The sequence below is a fragment of the Mercenaria mercenaria genome, chromosome 5 (assembly GCF_021730395.1).
Source record: "Mercenaria mercenaria strain notata chromosome 5, MADL_Memer_1, whole genome shotgun sequence".
Taxonomy (NCBI): domain Eukaryota; kingdom Metazoa; phylum Mollusca; class Bivalvia; order Venerida; family Veneridae; genus Mercenaria; species Mercenaria mercenaria.
The window spans coordinates 62,746,778-62,774,048 of NC_069365.1; the positions used below are offsets into that span (position 1 = coordinate 62,746,778).

The window sequence follows — 27,271 nt, forward strand, 5'->3', positions numbered from 1 at the left end:
AAAACATAAAAAATGTATGTAATGCAACTTATTATGTGATATAAGACAATGTTACCTGTCTTTCCTCTCCTTATTTGTAGAGCAGAAAATATATTTTTATTTAAAATTTTGTCAAAATGTTGATCCGATTTATTGATAAGGGAGGTTACTCTGTAAGTCAAGTTTTCTATTTCTGACCTTAGCATGACCTACTTACCTATCTCATTTTCTATAAATAGAACACACCGCAGATATACCATACTGCAACGCGTGAATTGCAGACAAGGGAGCATTCATGTATTTTACAATAACTTTTCAGTAAACTTCGAAGAGAATACATGTATTAAAAAATAAAAATACGGAAAATTACACTTTGCCTGCATAAAATTCCTTGAAAGCACGTATTAACAAATTAAATAAAGGAATCAATAAGCATATATATGTTGAAATAAACCTGGGAAGTGCCACTGTTAACTTATTTTTAACCTTTTTGTCTTATTTTCTTTGTTGATTATAAAACAGTGATGTAATTTCAGAATGCGTGTTTCACATGTTCAACTGGTCAGAATATTTCTAAATATTTCATAAGCTCATCTTGATTCTAACCTTTGACTTCCATTTCCATTTGTTTGTTTGTGTTTTTTATGCCCCCGAAGGGAGGCATATAGTTTTTGAACCGTCTGTCTGTCGGTCTGTCGGTCTGTCCGCATTTTTCGTGTCCGGTCCATATCTTTGTCATCGATGGATGGATTTTCAAATAACTTGGCATGAATGTGTACCACAGTAAGACGACGTGTCGCGCGCAAGACCCAGGTCCGTAGCTCAAAGGTCAAGGTCACACTTAGACATTAAAGGTTATTGCATTGATTGGCGTGTCCGGTCCATATCTTTGTCATGGATGGATGGATTTTCAAATAACTTGGCATGAATGTGTACCACAGTAAGACAACGTGTCGCGCGCAAGACCCAGGTCCGTACCTCAAAGGTCAAGGTCACACTTAGACATTAAGGGATAGTGCATTGATGGGCGTGTCCGGTCCATATCTTTGTCATTGATGGATGGATTTTCAAATAACTTGGCATGAATGTGTACCACAGTAAGACGACGTGTCGCGCGCAAGACCCAGGTCCGTATCTCAAAGGTCAAGGTCACACTTAGACATTAAGGGATAGTGCATTGATGGGCGTGTCCGGTCCATATCTTTGTCATCGATGGATGGATTTTCAAATAACTTGGCATGAATGTGTACCACAGTAAGACGACGTGTTATGCGCAAGACACAGGTCCGTAGCTCAAAGGTCAAGGTCACACTTAGATGTTAAAGGTCTTTTTTCATGATAGTGCATTGATGGGCGTGTCCGGTCCATATCTTTGTCATTCATGCATGGATTTTTAAATAACTACGCATAAATGTGTGACACAGTAAGACGACGTGTCGCACGCAAGACCCAGCTCCGTAGGTCAAAGGTCCTAAACTCGAACATCGGCCATAACTATTCATTTAAAGTGCCATTGGGGGCATGTGTCATCCTATGGAGACAGCTCTTGTTTGTTTTTGTCTTTTTTTTTTTTTTTTTTTTTTTTTTTTTTTTTGTTGCTTATGTGTCATATACTCATTGTTTACAGATATTTACTGTCAACTAAGGTGTGCAATAAAGGGCCATCATTTGGCTGAATTTGTCAGTGACAAATTAAAGTGTGGTTAGATCGAAATATCAAAAGCCATGGGACCATAACTTATCAAAGCATCAGTGACTTTCAAATATATTTCCTTGTTGAATTTATATTTTCATTAATTTTATGTGACTAGTCAGTTGCTCTGATTGTATTATATCTTGTTACTTGTTTCTTTCTTTTTTTTAGTTTTATAGATAGTTTGTTCTTGTATCTGTCCATTCCTGTCTAACTTAAAAAAAGATTTTCATTAAAACATTTTCTATACTTTGGCAGTGGGTTATTATGCTTGCTAAATTTCTTGAAATACTATTATTAGATTTGAATCTAGACACTGACGTATTCCTAGTAACCTTACGGTTCAACAAGGACTTCAAGTTTACCGATCTTCCGGGAAAAAAAATGAATTCTATGATATTCCAAAAGTATATAAGAAAGATTCATGACATTTGCTTTGTGAATAGGGCCAGTATAGAGATTATTCATGTTATATCATTCTTTTCTCAGACAAAATTTTTGGTTGTTTTGGCAACTGAAACAGTAAAATGCTGTGTATAATCTGCATTCTGAAATCTATAATGTAGGTGACTAAGGTCCATGAAACTTCATCAGTGAATAGGGAATAATTACTTTAATTTTGTATGTAAAAGGACCACCTACTCGCATTGTCAGTGTCATTGCAGGTAGAGGATTTGTATTGCATGGTAATACTTTTCTATCATGTTTATTTTTCATATTTTTAACAGTTTATAACATATATTGTATTATGTGCTAATGTTGATAATTTGTAACCAGTCAGACTTAGGTGATTTCTCATATTGCAATAAATGTACTTCAGGCACAACACTTGGTGGCATCTTTGATGCTTGCATCAATGAATTTCCTTGTATTTCTACTAGAATGTCAGTATTTGCTAGTGCTATTTTTGTAGCAAATACCTGGATGGTCATCTCAGATGAAAAAAATAGTGATAGTGACATAATACATAATCAAATTAGATATAAAACAAAAAGAATATAGCTTATTTTCGTAATAATTTCTTATATTTCACACTTTAAAGAGGTATAGATGTATTCTCGTACTATACTGTAAAGTGATGCAAACTTGAACATTGTGTAGCCATATTTTATTTTTACCATTTTAAAGCAGTAATCTATTGCAAATGTAAGGAAATAAAAGAAGGCATAGAAAATTTTTGTTTTCGGTAATCGTTCCACTCACTGGACACACCCACTAAGCTCCTGATTGGCTGAATGATTATCGATTCGCGTATCCCATTTAGGCATCATTTGATTGGTCGATCACAAAATTAATCGTTAGTGAAACCATTAGTGTCACGGCCTTGTATAAACGAGAATGCATGGAAATTTATCGCGAGCTCCACTGTATCAGACTTAAAAAATCCTTTTCTCTAGAGCTTTGATATTTGGCATGTGATATAAGGGTTTGACTCTCTACCATACTTGTCCAAATTATCGCCTTAAAGTCAAAAAAGTGGCCACGCCCGTGTCTGACATGTACTTACTATAGGCTTATATATAAGAAACTTTGAAAATCTTCTTCTCTGAATCAGTAATAGCTAGAGCCTTGATATTTGGCGTGTGATATCACATTTGTAATGTCTACCATAATTGTTTAAATTATTGCCCTAGGTTTAAAAATGTTTGTTACATGTATATAATATAGGCTAACAGAGAAGAAACCTTACTCTGTACTCATACAAGCACACTTGAAGTTTTATACACAGGTGAGCACTTTAGGATCAATGACCTTCTTGTTTCAAAGTGTTACTACGGTCGATTAGGCGTTGGATATGATAGAGACCACCGTAAACAACCTGGGTAACCTAGTTCAGTTTACCAACTAAACTTTGTATGTCACGAAATGTTACTTTTGGACGTTGCAGGAAGCACTGTAAAGCATTACGTACTTTGGCGGTTTTTTCATCAGACACATTTAATATCATCTTAATCAAATTGATTAAAATCCCAAGAAGTATTAGAATTTGTATAGGCCCCTTGATTTTGTTGTAATTCAGCTGAAACCTTGATATTTTTATACATCTGTCTCTGAAAGAGCAGGGCGTATTATGTGAACACCCGTGGCGGCAGCGGGCGGTCGGCGTCCAAAGCATGTCCGCTCTTTTAAGTCAAACAGTTTTCATCCGATCTTCACCAAACTTGCTCACACTGTTTTTGGGCATAATATCTCGGCCAAGTTCGATAACCAGTCAAATTGCTCCAGGCATTCTTGAATTATGGCCCTTGAATTACTCGAAAAACTGCGAATTTAGCCTTGTCTGCTCTAAGTCGAACAGTTTTCATCCGATCTTCACCAAACTTGCTGACAATGGTTTTGGGCATAATATCTCTGCCAAGTTCGATAATCAGTCAAATCGCCAAAGGCACTCTTGGATTATGATCCTTGAATTACTCAAAAAACTGCGAATTTAACCTTGTTCGCACTCTAAGTTGCAACAGTTTTCATCTGATCTTCACCAACTTGATGACAATGTTTGTGGGCATAATATCCCAGCCAAGTATGATAACCACCCAAATCGCCTCGGGCACTCTTGGATTATGTCCTTTGAATTAGGCCAAGTTCGATGACGGGCGTATTTTGTGACAGTCTGGCACTCTTGTTTTTGTTTTAACTTGTTCTTCCTAGATAATATAAAGTGCTATCTGTAAACTTGTATTCCAGTAGTAGCTATATCAGTCAGAAAAATATCAGAACGAAACCTGATCTACGTAAATAGATATCTGAAATTACCGAACCCTACCCCATTGTGCATGTTACATCAGATTAAGACAAATGCTGGCTAAAAATAAGGGTGATTTTTAGCTCGACTATTCGAAAAATAGGGGAGCTATCCTACTCACCCCGGCGTCGGCGTGAGCGTTAGCCTAAGCGTGAGCATCACACAGAATGTTAAAGTTTGCGTACCACCCTAAATATTTTCAAAGTCCATTTACATACTGCTTTGATATTTTGCATACTTGTTTACCATTATGACCCCAGTCTGTAAAAAGGAGGAGGCAACTCTATCAAGCATTTTGACAGAATTATGTTCCCTTTTCGACTTATGATAAATGATAAAGTTTGCGTACCACCCCAAATATTTTCAAAGTCCATTGAGATGTTGCTTTGATATTTTGCATGCTTGTTTACCATCATGACCCCAGTCTGTAAAAAGGAGATGGCAACTCTATCAAGCATTTTGACAGAATTATGGCCCCTTTTCGACTTAGAATAAATGTTAAAGTTTGCGTACCACCTCAAATATTTTCAAAGTCCATTGAGATATTGCTTTCATAATTTGCATACATGTTAACCATCATGACCCCAGTCTGTAAAAAGGAGGAGGCAACTCTATCAAGCATTTTGACTGAATATGCTTATTGTAATGTTAAAAGTTTTACTCATTGCTTATATTATACTATCAAGCACTGAGAATAGTCGAGCGCGCTGTCCACTGACAGCTCTTGTTTTATGTTCACAGCAAGTAGAATCTGCTTGGTTGACTGGTACATTATTAGCCATATTTTGATGATTTAGCATTAATTTTTATACCCCCACCAAACATGTTTGTGAGGGGAGCTATATAGGAGTCAGTTTTGTCGCATCCCGTCCCGTCGCAAAATCTATTATCTCAGTTATTACTAAATGGGTTTGATTCAAACTTAAAAAAGATGTTCCACCTTATCACCCGCATCATGTGACACAAGGTGCATAACTCAAACAACAATTTTTCATGAATTATGCCCCCTTTTACTTAGAATTTAGGTTAATTTTGATGCATTTTCACTACATATTATCTTTTTTTTAGTGAGCTATTGTGACCGCTTGATGTCCGTCGTGCTTCATCTGTCAACAAGTTCTAAAAAAATCTTCTTGAAAACCACTGGGCAGAATTACACCAAACTTCACAGGAATGATCCTTGGGTGGCCCCTTTTCAAAATTGTTCAAAGAATTGAATTCCATGCAGAACTCTGGTTGCCATGGCAACCGAAAGGAAAAACTTTAAAAATCTTCTTGTCCAAAACCACAGGGCCTAGGGCTTTGATATCTGGTGTGTAGCATCATCTAGTGGTCCTCTACCAAAATTGTTCAAATTATCCCCCTAGGGTCAAATATGGCCCCGCCCCGGGGGTCACATAGTTTATATAGACTTATATAGGGAAAACTTTGAAAATCTTCTTGTACAAAACCACATGGCCTAGGGCTTTGATATTTGCTATGTAGCATCATCTAGTGGTCCTCTACCAAGATTGGTCAAATTATCCCCCTAGGGTCAAATATGGCCCCGCCCGGGGGGTCACATGGTTTATATAGACTTATATAGGGAAAACTTTGAAAATCTTCTTGTACAAAACCACATGGCCCAGGGCTTTGATATTTAGTATATAGCATCATCTAGTGGTCCTCTACCAATATTGTTCAAATTATCCCACTAGGGTCAAATATGGCCCCGCCCCGGGGGTTCCAAGTTTTACAAAGACTTATATAGGAAAAAAAGTTTAAAAATCTTCTTGTCTTAAACCACAACACTTAGACCTTTGATATTTGGTTTGTAGCATTGCCTGAAATTGCAAGGCTCAGGCTTTTGTTGCATTGACTAGTGGTCTACTACCAAAATTGTTCAAATTGTACCCCTTGGGTGAAAAGAGGCCCTGCCCTGGGGGTCCCAAGTTTTATATAGACTTATATAGGAAAAAGCTTTAAAAATCTTCTTGTCTGAAACCATACGAACTAGGCTTTTGATATTTGATATGATGCATTGTCTAGTAGTCCTCTACCAAAATTGTTCAAATTATGCCCCTGGGGTTAAAAGAGGCCCCCACCCTGGGGTCACTTAGTTATTATGTGAGTTATATAGGAAAAATACTTAAAAAATCATCTGATCCTATTTCCAAGACTGTTTAATCATAATTACCTGATGACCCCAAGTAATATGATGTCACTTGACTGTGACCTTGACCTACTGACCTACTTTCTTATTTTTTAAGATACAGCCTTGAAATTTTGATGACATACACAGTTTTGCACACAAACCGTAAAACTTAATTTCATTGACCATGAATGTGACCTACTGACTTTCTTAATTATGTCTCCCACCACACAGTGGTGTGGGAGACATATTGATTTACTCCAGTCTGTCTGTGTGTCTGTGTGTGTGTGTGTCTGTCACAAAGCTTGTCTGCACTCTAAGTCGAACATTTCTCATCTGATTTTCACCAAACTTAAATAAAGTGTGTTTGACCATAAGACCTCAGCCAAGTTCGATAACTAGCCAAATCGGTCCAGGCGTCTTAGAGTTATGGCCCTTGAATTACCAAAAATCGGTCTTTTTACTCTTGTCCGCACTCTAATTCGAATTTTTCTCATCCAATCTTCACCAAACTTAAACAAAATGTGTTTGAACATGAGACCTCGGCCAAGTTCGATAACTAGCCAAATCGGTCCAGGCATTTTGGAGTTACGGCCCTTGAATTATCGAAAAATCGGCCTTTTTACTCATGTCCGCACTCTTAGTCAAAGATTTCTCATCCAATCTTCACCAAACTTGAACAAAATGTGTTTGACCATGAGACCTTGGCCAAGTTCGATAACTAGCCAAATCGGTCCAGGCATTTTAGAGTTACGGCCCTTGAATTATCGAAAAATCGTCCTTTTTACTCTTGTCCGCTCTCTAAGTCGAACATTTCTCATCCGATGTTCACCAAACTTGAACAAAATTTGTTTGGCCATAAGACCTTACCCAGGTTCAATAACTAGCCAAATCCACTTAGGCACTTTTGATTTATGGCCCTTGAATTACTGATTGGATCCACTCATCCAGACCATCTAATTGGATCCACTCGTCTAAAACATCCAGAGAAACTAACATTTTTCATAGGGGCAGTTGTGGGAGACATGCGCTTTTCTCAAAAGCATCTCTAGTATTTTATCATCAGTTTGACATTTTGAAACATGTAGCTCATATTACTCAGGTGAGCAATCCAGGGTCATCATGACCCTCTTGTTTCACTTTTGTACTGAGTTACTTCCCCTTAAATTCCAAGAATTAGTCTATTTTTATGCCCCCAGCATCTACTGATGCGGGAGGCATATAGTGATTGTCCCGTCCGTCCGTTTGTCTGTCCGTACAAGGTTAACCAAATGGGACCGTTACGTCTAGCATCAATACCCCTTACTAGAATGACTTGATACTAATGCAGATGTAACCTGTGACCATTCCTCATCTTCAGACATCACCTGACCTCAGTTTGACCTTGACCTCATTTTGGACTTAGGTTGCTTTATATGGGCCATCTCTTGGTTAACCAAATGGGACCATTTCGTCTAGCATCAGTACCCCTTACAAGAATGAATTGATACTAATACAGATGTAAACTGTGACCATTCCTCATCTTCAAACATCGCCTGACCTCAGTTTGACCTTGACCTCGTTTTGGACTTAGGTGCAAAACCTATCGACAAGGATGCCACTGGGGGCATCAAGCGTTTTTTGAACGCAGCTCCTTGTTAGAAATTCTATTTTTAGATTTTCAATATATTTAGGTATTTTTCTAACTTTTTTATTATTAGTCCTATGTAAAAAGTAAATATATTTTTCTGTGGTAACATGTCGTCGGTAAGACACTTTTTTCTAATTTACTTTTGGTGTATCTCTAATATTAGAGATTTTTATATTTACCTCATCCCTCATCCTGGGCACATATACTAGTATTACTTATATGTGCCAAGGAAGCCCAGGATGAAGTACTCCAAAGACGAGTAAAAATAAATTTTTTTAAGTAAGTTTTTTTTTACGTTTTTAGCTCACCTGTGAGCTATTGTGATCCCTCACTGTCCGGCGTCTGGCCACACTTCCCTTTAAACAACATCTCCTCCTAAACCTCCAAGCCAATTTTGATGAAACTTCACAGGGATGATCCTTGGATAGTCTTCTTTAAAAATTGTTCAAAGAATTGAATTCTGTACAGAACTCTGGTTGCCTTGGCAACCGAAATGAAAAACTTTAAAAATCTTCTTGTCCAAAACCACAAGGCCTAGGGTTTTGATATTTGGTATGTAGCATCATCTAGTGGGCGTCTACCAAGATTGTTCAAATTATCCCCCTAGGGTCAAATATGGCCCTGCCCCGGGGGTCACATGGTTTATAGAGGGAAAAACTTTGAAAATTTTCTTGTCCAAAACCATAAGGCCTAGGGCTTTGATATTTAGTATGTAGCATCATCTAGTGGGGCCTCTACCAAGATTGTTCAAATTATTTCCCTGGGGTGAAAAGAGGCTCACCGCGGGGTTCCCTAGTTTTACATCTATAGATATATATATATAGGAAAAAACTTTCAAAATCTTCTTCCCTGAAACTGCAAGGCCTATGCTTTTGATATTTGGTGTGTTGCATTGCCTAGTATTCTACTACAAAAATTGTTCAAATTATGCCCCTGTGGTGAAAGAGGCGGGACCCTGGGGGTCCCAAGTTTTACATAGACTTATATAGGAAGCAACTTCAAAAATCTTCTTGTCTGAAAGTCCAAGGCCTATGCCTTTGATGTTTTGTATGTATCATTGCCTAGTTGATCTCTAACAAGACTGTTCGAAATGTGCCCCTGGGGTGAAAAGAGACCCTGCCCCATGGGTCACTTGATATAGGAGTTATTGTTCCATCTCTTGAGATGGAACACTTAGAATGGGTAAGTCACACTTGACTGAGTATTGACCTTGAAGGCGTTGTCATTACAAGCTGGCCAATCATACTCCGTGACCTTAGAAATAACCTCTGACGTTTAAATTATTCTTTCCTAATTGAGGCGTCTCTCTGGCTGTACGTGCTCTGCAGATTACACATTACTAAACCCGGGGATGGAAAAGTGGAGTTGTTGAAACAGGCCAAACATCTCATTTGTCACAAAGGTTAACATACGTCATTACCTTTGAATGCATGTCAAATAATGTGAAAACAAACCCCATTGCGACCCTCTCATTGTGCACAACAAATTCATGAATCGAATGCCCGGATGTTTAGGACAGATACTACTAAATTACAGCCATAAATTACTTGATTAATGACTGCTAAATTTGTTGTGTGCGAGGTCAAAGACTGTTAGCACATCAAATCACGGCGGCCCAGATCACTAGTAAATTAGGATCCCATCACCAGCTATTGAAGGGATGAACATTTTTCAAAAAGTAACTGATTAAAACCAAACACTTGCGTATAATATCCATTTTACATGTTAGAAAAAAACCCACCAAGTTCCGTAAAAATATCCACTATTCACTTTTAATTGTCCGCTATATCATCTCTATAAACTTCTCAAAAAATCTACACGCGTGTACCATTTTCCAATAATATGTGGACATTATGAGTTCAAATCGGGTCAACGTGTACAGCCAGTGTTTCTTAATTGCCGTATTTACTCAACTAAAAGTGGTAACGGATTTACTTTGTTGTTGGATTTAACAACTTATTTTAGCGTAATTACTGTGGAAATAGTGGACTTGACATTTTTTTCGTATTTTGGTGCAGATATAAACGCCCCCTTGGTGCAAATGTAACGCCCCCGGGGCGCTTAAACGGGGGTTATAGAATGCCTATAAGGTAGAATGGTCTTGTCATTGCGTCCAATCCTAGTGTTCCACACACTGATGACCAATATTTAAAGAAGAAATTGCAACCAAAATTTACAAGATGATCATTATATATTTATATAGATATGCCCTAGAAGGAACTTTTGCTATGCTTTAAGTTGTATAGGAAAAAATACTTCAAAAATTATCAGATCATATTTCCTAGACTGTTTAATTATATTTATCTGATGACCCCAATTGATAAGGGTCACCTGACCTTGACTTTCTGACCTACTTTCTTGTTTGTCCCCCCATGAGTGGTGGGGGCATATAGATTTGGTCTTGTCCGTGCATCCGTGCGTCCGTCCGAGCACACGATTGGTACCTTAGGTGGTAGGAGGTGTGGCCTAGGACAATAGAAATCCTTTGTATTCATTCCATAACCACTTAATTCTTTTGTTCCTTAAGTGGTCATTCTGTTGTTTTCAAACAATGGAATAACCACCTAATACATGAATCGTATGGGTAACCGTCCGTGCATCCTCCGTCCGTCCGTCCGAGGTTCGTGATGCACCTAGCTCGAAAAGTATTTGATATAAATTGATGAAACCTTGCATAAGTCTTTATCATGATATGAACTTGCGCACCTCCTATTTTTCATTTGGGTCCAACCCCTATTTTCAGGGTTATGGCCCCTGAAATAGTCAAAAATGCACATTTTTACCTCGTGACATGCCTAGCTCAAAAAGTATTTGATATAGATTCATGAAACCTTGCATGAATCTTAATCATGATATGAACTTGCACACCTCCTATTTTTCATTTGGGTCCATCCCCTATTTTCAGAGTTATGGCCCCTGAAATAGTCAATAATGCACATTTTCACCTTGTGATGAGCCTAGCTCGAAAAGTATTTGATATAAATTGATGAAACCTTGCATAAGTCTTTATCATGATATGAACTTGTAACATGCTTAGCTCAAAAAGTATTTGATATAGATTCATTAAACCTTGCATGAGTCTTTATCCTGATATGAACTTGTGCACCTCCTATTTTTCATCTGGCCCCCTATTTTCAGAGTTATGGCCCCTTAAATAGTCAAAAATGCACATTTTAACCTTATGAAACCTTGCAACAGTATTAATCATGATATGAACTTGCGCACCTCCTATTTTTCATTTGGGTCCACCCCCTATTTTCAGAGTTATGGCCCCTGAAATAGTCAAAAATGCACATTTTCACCTTGTGACATGCCTAGCTCAAAAAGTATTTGACATAGATTCATGAAACCTTGCATGAGTCATAATCATGATATGAACATGTGCACCTCCTATTTTTCATTTGGGTCTGCCCCCTATTTTTAGAGTTATGGCCCCTGAATTTGTCAAAAATGTACATTTTCACCTTGTGACACAACTAGCTCAAAAAGTATTTAATATAAATGGTTGAAAACTTGCATACATCTTTACCATGATATAAATTTGCACACCTCTAATTTTCCGTCTGGCTCCACCCCCTATTTTTAAAGTTATCGCCCCTGAAATAGTAAAAAAATGCACTTTTTCACCTTATCATGTGCCTAGCTCAAAAAGTATTAGATGTAAATTCAGGAAATCTTGCTGGAGTCTTTAACGTGATGTGACCTTGCACACTTGGCATTCCTCTTGAGAATCTTAGCTCTCATTACAGAGTTATGGCCCTTGAAATAGCCAAAATAGTGGATTTTTTCTGTGACCTTGACCTACTGACCTACTTTCTAGTTTTTTAAGATACAGCCTTGAAATTTGGACGACATGTACAGTTTTGCACACTAATCTGAAAACTGACTTTAAGTGACCATGCATATGACCTACTGACCTACTTTCATGTTTTTAAAACTTTAGCAAAGAAATTTGTTCAAGCCAGCACCTTAACTCAGGTGAGCGTTATAGGGCCATCATGGCCCTCTTGTTATATTACTATAAAATTTCTTATGGTTGCCATTCTTCTGTGACAAGAACGTATTGTTGGGGTATAAGTCACTCCTGTGACAGTTCTAGTTGGTACAAATATTGTTAGAAAGAAATATTTAAAGTAACATTTTTCAAAATGGCAGAAATCCTTACATATCCTTAAGATGCTGACACAGTAACTTTATTATCATACAGGAGATGGAATCTCTAGTAAAGACTACTTGTTGTGATGTGTTGGAGAAAAATGCAGAAATGGTAGACTACTTTTGGAAATCTTCCACTAATCCTGAACAAAGCATAATAGCTAAGAGCCTTATTGACAGACACTATGTAAGGTAGGGAAAGTCTAACTATATATATATATATATATATATATATATATATATATATATATATATATATGAACTTGTATCCTAGCGGATCTCATGTATGGGAAAGTCAACTGTTCTGAATTTAATTATATCCCTTAATGCAAACTATCTCTATATATTCAATGTATCCTCTAGATCCAGTTAACTTTCAGAGAGAGAAAATATAGCTTTTCTGGACCCAATCAGTTAAAAAGACTAAAACGTCACAACTGATTTATGAGACATGAAAACGGAGATTTGAGTATATATATGCAAATGTTAAACCAGTACGAATCTGTAGTACAATTGGGGCTAGTGTATAAAGCAGCGTCAAAACTTATCTTATTGGGTTAGTGGACCTGCTGTGGCATGTACATGTTCGTTTGTACTGCTAGGGGCTTTGCCGTAATTGGTCTGGTATAGTGTGGTGGTGATTTAGTTCTTATAAATTCTCTCTACTATGCAAATTATCTCTAATGTGTATGGCACGCCAATTGTCCAATAATTACGTGAACCCAGGTTCACAGTCGAAAAACTAGGAATAAAGACCGATAAACTAGGTTTTTCGAACGTAAAACCAGGTTTTTCGAATACTAACCTATATTTTCGAGCGAAAACATAACGGCCGTAAACTATAGTTCAGCTCGTGAAGGCAGGTTTACGTTCGATAAACTAGGTTTCTCGATTGAACTATGAAATTAGGTCGTTATCCTAAGTTCACGGGCGTGAACCTATATTTACGGACGTAAATCTGGGTTCATAAGCGTAAACCATAGTTTACAAACAAGAACCTATGTTAACGACCGTGAACTTAGGTTTATGACCGTGAACATGGCTTTACGACCGTAAACATAGGTTCACGCTCGTGAACATAGGATAACGACCGAAAATCATAGTTTTGTTCAAGAAACCTAGTTCATCGAACGTAAATCTAAGTTCACGTTTGTAAACTATGGTTCAAGGTCGTAAACACAGGTTCTCGTTCATAAACATAGGTTCACGTCCGTAAACTATGGTTCACGGCAAGCCAATTATCAAATAATTTCGTTCTTGGTCGAAAAACTAGGATTATCGAATACTAACCTATATTTTCGAGCAAAAACATAGGATAACAGCCATAAACTTTAGTTTACACTCTTGAACCCAATTTTACTTTCGATAAACTAGGTTTTTCGATTAAGCAAGAACCTTTGCTTATGGGCGTAAACCTGGGTTCACAAGCATGAACCATAGTTTACGAACGTGAACCTATGTTTACGCCCGAAAACCATAGTTCTGTTCGAAAAACCTAGTTTATCGAACGTAAACCTAGGTTCAGGCTTGTATACCTAAGTTCACGTTCGTAAACATAGGTTCATGTTCATAAACATAGGTTCACGTCTGTAAACAATGGTTTAAGGTCGTAAACATAGGTTCACATCCGTAAACATAAAATTCATAGATGATTTTATAATCCTAATATATCGACCGTAAGCCATGGTTTACGTTTGATTAATTAGGTTTCTCGATTGAACTACAGATTTCAATCGTTATCCTATGTTTACGCTTGTAATCCTATGTTTATGCTCGTTATCCTATGTTTGCGCTCGTGAACCCCAGTACAAGCATGAACCTACGTTTATGAGCGTGAACTATGGTTTACGGCGTTATCCTATGTTTTCGCTTGAAAATATAGGTTAGTAGTAGAAAAACCTTGTTTTACGTTTCGAAAAACCTGGTTTATCGATCGTTAATCTTAGTTATTCGACCGTGAACCTGGGTTTACGTAATTATTGGACAATTGGCGTGCCATAAGTGTGTTAGTGATTTAGTTTGTATAAATTCTCTCTACTGTATATATATAGTGGAGGCTATAAGACTGAAAATAGGCTCGAATTGTGCACTTTTTAGAAGAGTTTGGATCTTTATCTGATACATTACTATTATATATAAGGAAACATTTTAGATGTAGAACCCACCTCTACCCACCCTTTTATGGTAAATTATAAGGGTCAGAGTTCTGTCCCTTGAAATCATTTATAAAAGGCATTGGTATACAAAACCCACCATATACTTATTTATGTAATACAAATGTCCCATTATTTTATGTGAAATGTATGTCGGAGGAAATTATTAATCAGTCTGGGTGTTCAGAAATGAAAAAAATGTGCATATTTGAGAGTTACGGCACTTGAACTTGTCAAATTATAGAAAAATTGGACAACACTTATACTGGTACAAGTATAGTTTGGTTTTCGGATAGTTTTGTTCAGCTATCTTTCCAAAAACAATGTTATAAGTAGTAAAGGGCATGCTCATGGGTTGTGAAAACCAATTTTTATGACCCCCTTCGAAGAAGGAGGTGTATATTGTTTTGCAGATGTCGGTCGGTCTATCAGTCGGTATGTTGACCGATCGGTTTCTGGATGATAAGTCAAGAACACTTGGGTCTAGGATCTTAAAATTTGATAAAGAGGTTGGTCATGATCAGCAGATGATTCTTATTGATTTTGAGATCAGTAGGTCAAGGGTCAAGGTCACAGTGACCCGAAACAGTTAAATAGTTTCAGAACGATGACTTGAGAACACTTAAGTCTAGGATCATAAAACTTGATACGAAGGTTGAACATGACCTGCAAATTATCCCTGTTGACTTTGAGGTCTGTAGGTCAAAGGTCAAGGTCACAGTGATCCGGAAAAGTTAAAACAGTTTCTCGACGATAACTTAGAAACATTTGGGCCTAGGATCACAAAACTTAATAGAGAGGTTGATCATGACCTGCAGGTGACCCCTATTGATTTTGAGATCTGTAGGTCAAAGGTGAAGGTCACATTGACCAAGAATATGAAACTTTATAGGATAGTTTATCATGACCAGCAGATAACTCCTGTTGATTTTGAGATTAGTAGGTCAAAGGTAAAGGTACAGTGACCCGGAACAGTTGAACCGTTTCTGGATGATAACTTAGAAACTCTTTGGCCTATGATCACAAAACCTGATAGGAAAGTTGATCATGACCAGCAGGTGACCCCTATTGATGTTGGGGTTAGTAAGTGAAAGGTCAAGGTCACATTGACCAAAAACCAGTCTAGGGTTTCCAGGTGATAACTCAAGAATGCTTGGGCCTAGGATCATGAAATTTGATAAGAAGGACTTGGTCATGACAAGTGTGTTAATGACTTAGTTTGTATAAATTCTCTCTACTATATATATATAGTGGAGGCTATAAGACTGAAAATAGGCTCGAATTGTGCACTTTTTAGAAGAGTTTGGATCTTTATCTGATACATTACTATTATATATAAGGAAACATTTTAGATGTAGAGCCCACCTCTACCCACCCTTTTATGGTAAATTATAAGGGTCAGAGTTCTGTCCCTTGAAATCATTTATAAAAGGCATTGGTATACAAAACCCACCATATACTTATTTATGTAATACAAATGTCCCATTATTTTATGTGAAATGTATGTCGGAGGAAATTATTAATCAGTCTGGGTGTTCAGAAATGAAAAAAATGTGCATATTTGAGAGTTACGGCACTTGAACTTGTCAAATTATAGAAAAATTGGACAACACTTATACTGGTACAATTATAGTTTGGTTTTCGGATAGTTTTGTTCAGCTATCTTTCCAAAAACAATGTTATAAGTAGTAAAGGGCATGCTCATGGGTTGTGAAAACCAATTTTTATGACCCCCTTCGAAGAAGGAGGTGTATATTGTTTTGCAGATGTCGGTCGGTCTATCAGTCGGTATGTTGACCGATCGGTTTCTGGATGATAAGTCAAGAACACTTGGGTCTAGGATCTTAAAATTTGATAAAGAGGTTGGTCATGATCAGCAGATGATTCTTATTGATTTTGAGATCAGTAGGTCAAAGGTCAAGGTCACAGTGACCCGAAACAGTTAAATAGTTTCAGAACGATAACTTGAGAACACTTAAGTCTAGGATCATAAAACTTGATACGAAGGTTGAACATGACCTGCAAATTATCCCTGTTGACTTTGAGGTCTGTAGGTCAAAGGTCAAGGTCACAGTGATCCGGAAAAGTTAAAACAGTTTCTCGACGATAACTAAGAAACGTTTGGGCCTAGGATCACAAAACTTAATAGAGAGGTTGATCATGACCTGCAGGTGACCCCTATTGATTTTGAGATCAGTAGGTCAAAGGTGAAGGTCACATTGACCAAGAATATGAAACTTTATAGGATAGTTTATCATGACCAGCAGATAACTCCTGTTGATTTTGAGATTAGTAGGTCAAACGTAAAGGTACAGTGACCCTGAACAGTTGAACCGTTTCTGGATGATAACTTAGAAACTCTTTGGCCTATGATCACAAAACCTGATAGGAAAGTTGATCATGACCAGCAGGTGACCCCTATTGATGTTGGGGTTAGTAGGTGAAAGGTCAAGGTCACATTGACCAAAAACCAGTCTAGGGTTTCCAGGTGATAACTCAAGAATGCTTGGGCCTAGGATCATGAAATTTGATAAGAAGGACTTGGTCATGACAAGTGTGTTAGTGATTTACTTTGTATAAATTCTCTCTACTATATATATATAGTGGAGGCTATAAGACTGAAAATAGGCTCGAATTGTGCACTTTTTAGAAGAGTTTGGATCTTTATCTGATACATTACTATTATATATAAGGAAACATTTTAGATGTAGAACCCACCTCTACCCACCCTTTTTGGTAAATTATAAGGGTCAGAGTTCTGTCCCTTGAAATCATTATAAAGGCATTGGTATACAAAACCCACCATATACTTATTTATGTAATACAAATGTCCCATTATTTTATGTGAAATGTAGTCGGAGGAAAATTATTAATCAGTCAGGGTGTCAGAAATGAAAAAAATGTGCATATTTGAGAGTTACGGCACTTGAACTTGTCAAATTATAGAAAAAATTGGACAACACTTATACTGGTACAAGTATAGTTTGGTTTTCGGATAGTTTTGTTCAGCTATCTTTCCAAAAACAATGTTATAAGTAGTAAAGGGCATGCTCATGGGTTGTGAAAACCAATTTTTATGACCCCCTTCGAAGAAGGAGGTGTATATTGTTTTGCAGATGTCGGTCGGTCTATCAGTCGGTATGTTGACCGATCGGTTTCTGGATGATAAGTCAAGAACACTTGGGTCTAGGATCTTAAAATTTGATAAAGAGGTTGGTCATGATCAGCAGATGATTCTTATTGATTTTGAGATCAGTAGGTCAAAGGTCAAGGTCACAGTGACCCGAAACAGTTAAATAGTTTCAGAACGATAACTTGAGAACACTTAAGTCTAGGATCATAAAACTTGATACGAAGGTTGAACATGACCTACAAATTATCCCTGTTGACTTTGAGGTCTGTAGGTCAAAGGTCAAGGTCACAGTGATCCAGAAAAGTTAAAACAGTTTCTCGACGATAACTTAGAAACGTTTGGGCCTAGGATCACAAAACTTAATAGAGAGGTTGATCATGACCTGCAGGTGACCCCTATTGATTTTGAGATCAGTAGGTCAAAGGTGAAGGTCACATTGACCAAGAATATGACACTTTATAGGATAGTTTATCATGACCAGCAGATAACTCCTGTTGATTTTGAGATTAGTAGGTCAAACATAAAGGTACAGTGACCCTGAACAGTTGAACCGTTTCTGGATGATAACTTAGAAACTCTTTGGCCTATGATCACAAAACCTGATAGGAAAGTTGATCATGACCAGCAGGTGACCCCTATTGATGTTGGGGTTAGTAGATGAAAGGTCAAGGTCACATTGACCAAAAACCAGTCTAGGGTTTCCAGATGATAACTCAAGAATGCTTGGGCCTAGGATCATGAAATTTGATAAGAAGGACTTGGTCATGACCACTATCGATTTGAGATCAGTAGGTCACAGGTCAAGGTCACAGTGATCCAGGACAGTTAAATGGTTTCCGCACGATAACTCAAGAACGCTTGGGCCTAGAATCACGAATCTTGACAGTGTGGTTGATCATGACCAGCAGATGACCCCTGTTGATTATGCGATCAGTAGGCCAAAGGTCAATGTCACATTGACCCAGAAAAGTAGAACATATTTTGACAAATAACTAGAGAATGTTTTGGTCTAAGATCAGATTTGACACAGAGGTCACTAATACGACTAGTAAATGACCCACAATTATTGATTTGAGGTCAGTACGTCAAACGTCCAGTGCACGGTGACCAAATAGTTTCTGTTCCTTGTGCAAATACTAAATGCATCAGGGGATGGGGGCATTTCATGTTCTACGAGCTCTTGTTGTACCCCCCGACAACAAAGTTGTAAGGTGGGGTATACTGGTTTCAGGTTGTCTGTCTGTCTGTCAGTCCGTCTGTCCGTAGACGCAATCTTGTGCGCACCATCTCTCCTTATCCCCTTGACAGAATTTAATGAAACTTCACACAAGTGATCATTACCAACAGTAGTTGTGCATGGGGCATGTTACGTTCTTTTAGAAAAAAAATTTGCAGACTTATGGGACTTTGTTTTTTTGTTACTATACTATATACATAGACACAATCTTGTGTGCACCATCTCTCCTCATCCCCTTGACAGAATTTAATGAAACTTCACACAAGTGATCAGTACCAACAGTAGTTGTGCATGGGGCATGTTAGGTTCTTTTAGAAAAAAAATTTGCAGAGTTATGGGACTTTGTTTTTTTGTTACTATACTATATACATAGACACAATCTTGTGCGCACCATCTCTCCTCATCCCCTTGACACAATTTAATGAAATTTCACACAAGTGATCAGTACCAACAGTAGTTGTGCATGGGGCATGTTAGGTTCTTTTAGAAAAAAAAATTGCAGAGTTATGGGACTTTGTTTTTTTGTTACTATACTATATACATAGACACAATCTTGTGCGCATCATCTCTCCTCATCCCCTTGACACAATTTAATGAAACTTCATACAAGTGATCAGTAACAACAGTAGTTGTGCATGGGGCATGTTAGGTTCTTTCAGCGACAAAAATTACAGAGTTATGGGACTTTGTTTCTTGTTAACATACTATGTACATACAGTCTGCATATGCAATCTTGTGCCTGCCTAATCTACCAAACCCTTACACACGATTTAATGAAACTTCACACAAGTGATCAGTACCAACCCTAGTTGTTCATGGTGCATGTTACATTCTTTTAGATAAATATTCTGCATAGTTATGGGACTTTGTTTTTTGTTACTTTACTGTATACATACAGTCTATATACATACAGTCCACATAATTATGCAATCTTGTGTGCATCAAATTGCAATGTACTGTGTCAGTGCATACGGGGGGTACATTCATCACCTTTAGTGATAGCTCTAGTTCTATATTACAGTCTGTCTGTCTGTCCGTCTCTATACCTGTCAATGTCCTAACACATTTATCAGATTCTTGCCTTTTGCACCGTTATTTCAGATTTGTTTAAATTTGCATAAGTATAATTCCATTTTACAGTACAGAAATATTCAACAATTTTTCCTCAGGGTCAGGAACAGGTTCAAACCTTCAGATCAAGGTCAGATATGAATAAAGGCCAATAAATTATATAAACATAATCATTAGCCATAAGCTTGTCATGTTACAAAAGCTTTCAGATGTTCCCTTAATGTAAGTTTATCATTTGCAGGACATGGTTTTTATAAGATTTAACCATTTAATAAAACAATATTATACACGTGATGTTTCAAATTCAAGTTAATCAGGAATCAAAGGCAAAAATAATCCTGTAGTATCCGCAAGCACAAAGTATAAAATTTACATGCGTACAAGGTAATCGCGTTGTTACGTTTGAAATATGCTTTTATGGTTGCTTAAGAGCCGTCGTTATCTCATTATTTTCATAAAGCCTTCGGCTTTCGCATGTATACACAGCATTCCTTCCTGGACGTATATTTATGTCAATCCGCACTTTAAACGGTACAAATTACCCATTAAAAAATGGAATATTCCAACGCACATGCGCAGTATATAACCGGAAATATCATTCGGAAACCTTCATATCTTTCTTGGTGTGTTAAGTGACTGCACGTGTTTTACTAAGTAGTCAATTATTCAACGGAAGTTTCGTTTCTTGACAGTTAATTGGTAAGTTATTCGGTAAGTTGAGATGTCCGACGAACAAGTTGTTGTCTCGGGCTTGTCCTCTTCAGAGGAAACCTTTTCAGGATTTTCTGAAGGGGATATTGAACCGAAAAAGAATAAGCATGCAAAATATTCCCGACGCTTAGGCAAGGGAAAAATTTCCAAAAATAAAGGTAAATCTTTGAAACCAAAGGTTAAGTCGGTGGTAAAAACTGTTGAAAAACAAGGCCAAAACTCTTCGGAGAAGTCTTTGGACTAGCCATTATTATACCCCCACCAAACATGTTTGAGGTGGGTATAAAGGAGTCAGTTTTGTCGCGTTGCGTCGCGTCCCGTCCCGTCGCGTCCCGAAATTTATTATCTCAGTTATTACCAAATGGATTTGATTCAAACTTAAAATACATGTTCCACCTTATCACCCACATCATGTGACACAAGGTGCATAACTCTTGACACCAAGTTTTCATGAATTATGTCCCCTTTTACTTAGAATTTAAGGTTAATTTTGTTGTATTTTCACTATATCTCAGTTATTACTAAATGGATTTGATTCAAACTTAAAATAGATGTTCCACCTCATCACCCACATCATGTGACATAAGGTGCATAACTCTGACACCATTTTTTTTTTTATGAATTATGCCCCTTTTTACTTAGAATTTAAGGTTGATTTTGATGTATTTTCACTTTATCTCAGTTACTACTGAATGGATTTGATTCAAACTTAAAATAGATGTTCCCACCTCATCACCCACATCATGTGCCCACATCATGTGACACAAGGGCATAACTCTGACACCAAGTTTTCATGAATTATGTCCCCTTTTACTTAGAATTTAAGGTTAATTTTGTTGTATTTTCACTATATCTCAGTTATTACTAAATGGATTGATTCAGACTTAAAATAGTTGTTCCACCTCATCACCCAGATGATGTGACATAAGGTGCTTAACTCTGACATAAATTTTTTATGAATTATGTCCCCTTTTACTTTAACTTTAAGGTTGATTTTGATGTATTTTCACTATATCTCAATTATTACAAAATGGATTTGATTCAAACTTAAAATAGATGTTCCACCTCATCACCCACATCATGTGACACAAGGTGCATAACTCTGACACCAATTTTTCATGAATTATGCCCCTTTTTACTTAGAATTTAAGGTTAATTTTGATGTATTTTCACTATATCTAAATTACTACTGAATGGATTTGATTCAGACTTAAAATAGATGTTCCACCTCATCACCCACATCATGTGACACAAGGTGCATAACTCTGAAAACTATTTTTCTTGAATTGTGTCCCCTTTTACCTAGAATTTAAGGTTAATTTTGATGTAAGCCAAAGGGAAGTAACCTTTTTTAGCTCGACTATTCGAAGAATAAGTAGAGCTATCCTACTCACCACGGCGTCGGCGTCGGCGTCACACCCTGGTTAAGTTTTTCGTACCAGTCCACATTTTGACAATGTCTTTTGAGATAAAGCTTTGAAACTTTTAACACTTGTTTACCATCACCATGTCCAGTTGTAGGCAAGAGTACATAACTCTGTCAAGCATTTTGACTGAATTATGGCCCCTTTTGACTTAGAAATCTTGGTTAAGTTTTTCGTACCAGTTTCATATTTTGACAAAGTCTTTTGAGATAAAGCCTTGAAACTTTCAACACTTGTTTACCATCACCATGGTCCAGTTGTAGGCAAGAGTACAGAACTCCATCAAGCATTTTGGTTGAATTATGGCCCCTTTTTGACTTAGAAATCTTGGTTAAGTTTTTCGTACCAGTCCACATTTGACAAAGTCTTTTGAGATAAAGCTTTGAAACTTTCAAACACTTGTTTACCATCACAATGTCCAGTGTAGGCAAGAGTACATAACTCCATCAAGCATTTTGACTGAATTATGGCCCCTTTTGACTTAGAAATCTTGGTTAAGTTTTTCGTACCAGTTTATTTTATGTAAAGTGTTTTTACATATGGCTTTGAACTTTTATATCTTGTTCAGTATAATAGTCTCTATCAATAGGCAAGAGTACGTAACTCTCTCATCTTTTTGGTTGAATTATGGCCCTTTTTGAACTTGGAATTGGTTCTGTTTTGATATGTCCATGTTTTGTCAGACTATTTGACATAGGGCTTTTAAACTTTAAACACTTGTTTATCATTATGATTTCCATCTTTAGGCAAGAGTACATAAACTCTGACACTATTTTGACTGAATTATGGCCCTTTTTGGACTTTAAAATTTGTTCAGTTTTCTTACAAGTCAGCGTTTTGTCAAAACTATTTGAACTGTGGCTTTGAAACTTTTAACACTAGTTTATCAACATGATTTCCATCTGTAGGCAAGAGTACATAACTCTGTCAACTATTTTGACTGAATTATGGCCCTTTTTTTGGACTTGGTAATTAGTTAAATTTTTCATATAAGTCCATGTTTTGCCTATCATATAACTTAACATATTTGCCATCATGGTCACACATTGCCATTTAGTGCAAGACTAATCGAAATCCACAAATACAGGAACATTTTTTGTTTAATCCATTTTTTTGTTTAGTCTAAAAATCTATGGAAATATTTTGACCCCATTCTTCAATCAATTCTTCAAATAGTCGAGCGCGCTGTCATCCGACAGCTCTTGTTTAACCTTTGTACTGAGTTTCTTCCCCTTAAATTCCAGAGGAATTAGTCTATTTTTAGAAATCCTATTTTTAGATTTTCAATATTTTAGGTATTTTTCTAACTTTTTTATTATAAGTCCTATGTAAAAAGTAAAAACATTTTTCCGTGGTAACATGGGTTGGTAAGACACTTTTTTGTATTCACTTTTAGTGTATCTCTAATATTAGAGATTCAATATATTTACTAGTATTACTATACTAGTATTATACTAGTATTACTTATATGTGGAAGCCCAGGATGAAGTACTCCAAAGTATTTTTAAGATTCCTTATGGTTGCCATTCTTCTGTGACAAGACCGTATGGTAGGGTATGAGTCACTCCTGTGACAGTTCTAGTTTGACATTTCAGAACTTACAGCAAATGACGTAGCATCTCTTAGGAGTTTGCTTGGAATTCAGGCCCCTCCTGAACAGGTTGAAATGCCATATTACGATGATGTTGACCAACAAGAGACTTCAGCTCTTGGTAATAGACAAAATATCCATGTTCAGGTTAATGCTGCTGATATTTCTGATGATGAATCTTATGACAATTATGGGCAAGAGCAGGAAAATTTTTCAAAACAATTTTCAGCAGTCATATTTGAAGATCAGAATAAAACTACTAATCCCAATAATAATAATCTCTCTTTGGAGGAGATTGACTGTGCGATGCCAAAACTGAAAGCACCAGATAAAGGTAAGCCGGTTTCTGACAAATTGGCACAACTTGTTAGTACTTCTTGTACTGCTCTCTGTGAGACAGATTCTTTGATTAGTACTTATAAAGTACCCGAAAACTGTGAAATGGCTTCCCCGCCTTTGATTAACCAGGAAGTCTGGAAGGTGCTAGATAAAAAATCTCACATGAATGATAAAATTCTAGTTGGTATTCAAAATTTAGTTGCTGCCGGCCTTGGAACGGTTATTAAATTGACTGAATTAATCAAGGGTAACATATCATCTGAAGCAAAAGGGGTCATCTCAGATACTTTTACTGTCCTCGGCCAGGTACAGTATAATTTGTCTCTTCGGAGAAGATATGCTATTAGACCTCTCTTGAAAAAGATGTATGCTAGCTTGTGTCAAAGTTCAATGCCTATCACAACCAAATTATTTGGGGATGACATTTCTAAAGAAGTGAAAAATTGTGACAATCTCTCCTCCTTGGGAAATTCTTTTACTCAGCGTAGTCCCTTGTATGGTCTGTATGGTGGAGGATTTCGTGGTAGGGGCAGATTTTCTCGTAGAGGGTACAATACCTCTTACAGAACACAGCCATATCCAATGAGAGGACAACCAGGATATCGAAGTATGTCCAGGCCTAGGCCGTTCAGGAGAATTGCCACAGCAACGGCCCCAAACGATCTGGAGTAAACAAGGTTAGTTCTGTAGGAAATTTGCAGTTTCATTTAAATCAATGGCAAAAATTTACAGACAACCCCTGGATCCTTGATGCTGTGCAGGGTTACAAAACAGATTTCATAGAACAACCTTATCAGGTAAAAATACCTGGGAAAATTCCTTTTAATAGTGATCAGTGGAATATTGTCAACAAAGAAGTGTCAGATCTTTTGGAAAAAGGTGCTGTTATAGAATCTATCCATGAAAAAGATGAGTTTATATCCACTCTATTCATAGTTTCTAAGCCCAATGGCAAGTTTAGATCAGTCATTAATTTGAAATTTCTCGATGAATTTGTTAGTTATAATCACTTCAAACAAGAAACTTTTTCCATAGTTTTAGACTTGATTCAAAGGAATGATTACTTTACAAAAGTAGATTTGTCTGAAGCTTACTTTTCAGTTCCCATACATCAAAATTATAGAAAATACCTAAAATTTATGTGGAACGGTAAGCTTCTAGAGTTCACTTGCTTGCCGTTTGGACTTTCCATAGCACCTTTTTTGTTTACAAAAATTCTGAAACCAATTTTTGCTTGGCTTAGGAAACAGAATATTTGTTGTTCCTATTACATAGACGATTCCTTAAATATGAATCAAGATAAGGTTGTTTGTGCTAAAAACTCATTGACATTGGTTGAAATTTTAGAATCATTAGGTTTTGTGATAAATGAAAGCAAGTCTATTCTGATACCCTGCCAGAGGATAGTATTTTTTGGGTTTTTGATTGATTCAGTTGAATTCAAGGTATATCTATCTGTTGAAAAGGTGCAGAAAATCTTGCACAAAGCAGAACAGCTCCTGGAAAAGAAAATCATTACAGTTCGTGAATTAGCATAATTTATTGGCCTTGTAATTAATGCATTTTTTGCTGTTTTTGAAGCAAAACTTCACTATCGTAACTTAGAGAGAAATAAGATTTTTGCCTTAGATGGTTCCATGAACTTTGATTTACCAGTTACGTTGACTCAGGCAAGTTTGACTGAACTATCATGGTGGATTAAAAATATTGCTCTTAAGAATGGTAAGTTCATAAGAGGCAAGGCTGTTGATATTCAATGTAGAACGGATGCCAGCTTGGCCGGATATGGCGGTATTGATTTACTTACAGATCTTCATACAAATGCTAGATGGTCACAGGAACAGTCAAATAATTCAATAAATTACCTTGAACTGTTGGCTATCTATTATGTCTTGCAGGCTTTGTACAAAAACTATAATAACAAACATATTGAGGTACAGTGTGACAATGTGTCTGCTGTGGCATACATAAATTAGTTTGGGGGTATGCAGTCTGTATCAATGGACAATTTGGCAAAGAGTATCTGGGAATGGTGTTTGCAAAGAGATATTTATTTATCAGCCATTCATATCCCAGGAAAACTAAATACTGCTGACTTCTATTCTAGAAATTTTTCTAACTCAAACGCATGGATGCTTAAACAAGATGTTTTTGATCGTCTCTGTCAGCATTATTTTCGTCCAGATGTAGATCTCTTTGCTTCACGTTTAAATACGAAACTTGAAAAGTTTGTAACTTGGCTTCCAGAACCCGGGGCATATTTTGTGAATGCTTTTAACATGTCCTGGTCTCAACTTTGTCCATATTTATTTCCTCCTTTTAACATATTGGGTAGAGTTGTAAACAAAGTAATGCAAGACAAAGTAGAACATGCATTACTTGTATTTTCATTTTGGCCTTCACAATCGTGGTTCCCAGTGTTATCCTAGAAAATATTTGTTTTTTTCCAACTAGGTTACCACGTCACAGGGATTTATTAACACTACAGCACAATCAAGAACCACATCTGCTTGGAAAGCGTTTGAATCTGATCGCAACTATAATATCCGGGAATCACTTAAGGGTAGAGGAATTTTGACGGAACTTGCAAACTTCATTCTCCAATCATGGGCAACAGGAACAAAAAAGCAATATCTATCAGCATGGAAGTCATGGTATACTTGGAACCGTATCAGGTTTGGAGATCCATTTGAAACAACTGAAGAAGTTGTAGTGAAGTTTTTTTTTTTTCTTATTCAAGTCTGGTAAGTCTTATTCAGTTATAAATAGCCATAAACCTATGCTTCTCCAAACTTTGACCTTTTTCAAGAATGATTGGTGTAAAACAAGTGTCTTGATTCCTAGATTTATGAAAAGTGTATTTCATCATAAGCCACCTAAACCTAGATATGTAGTGCTATGGGATGTGACAGTTGTGTTAAAATTCTTAAAAACCTTGATGCCTCTTGATAAGCTTTCACTCAAAATGTTAACAGTAAAGGTTGTAGCTCTCATTGCACTTGCGACTGCACCTAGAGCTCAGACATTAACTTCGATGAATCTTGATAATATGGTCTTGGAAAAGACAGCGGTAGTGTTTTTATTTCCAGACATGTTAAAAACTTCAAGAGTGGGTCACTCTTTTTCATTAAGAATTGAACACTATGACTGTGAAGCTTTATGTGCAATGCACACTTTAATGTGTTATATCAAAGCCACTAAGAACTTAAGGCTGTCTAGAGCAGTTTTTGTGTATTATCAAACATTTGGTAAGTGTCTTCTAACACTATAGCCAGGTGGCT

The 27,271-nt window shown here is 36.9% G+C and overlaps 2 protein-coding genes across 5 annotated transcripts in view; both read left to right on the forward strand.

The window, feature by feature from the left end:
- The window catches only part of LOC123557401 (probable asparagine--tRNA ligase, mitochondrial), a 335,510-nt gene that overhangs the window by 183,967 nt on the left and 124,272 nt on the right, over positions 1–27,271 (forward strand). For all 4 annotated transcript variants that reach the window (XM_053543755.1, XM_053543756.1, XM_053543757.1 and 1 more), the window contains one exon: positions 12,384–12,523. In XM_053543755.1, coding sequence (XP_053399730.1) covers positions 12,384–12,523 — 140 coding nt within the window. The remainder of the gene's footprint in view (positions 1–12,383; positions 12,524–27,271) is intronic.
- On the forward strand, positions 23,053–26,579 carry LOC123557402 (uncharacterized). Its single transcript, XM_045348850.2, has 2 exons — positions 23,053–24,667; positions 26,445–26,579. Exon 1 carries the CDS (start codon positions 23,727–23,729, stop codon positions 24,660–24,662), a length of 936 nt encoding a protein of 311 aa, XP_045204785.2. The 5' UTR covers positions 23,053–23,726; the 3' UTR covers positions 24,663–24,667; positions 26,445–26,579.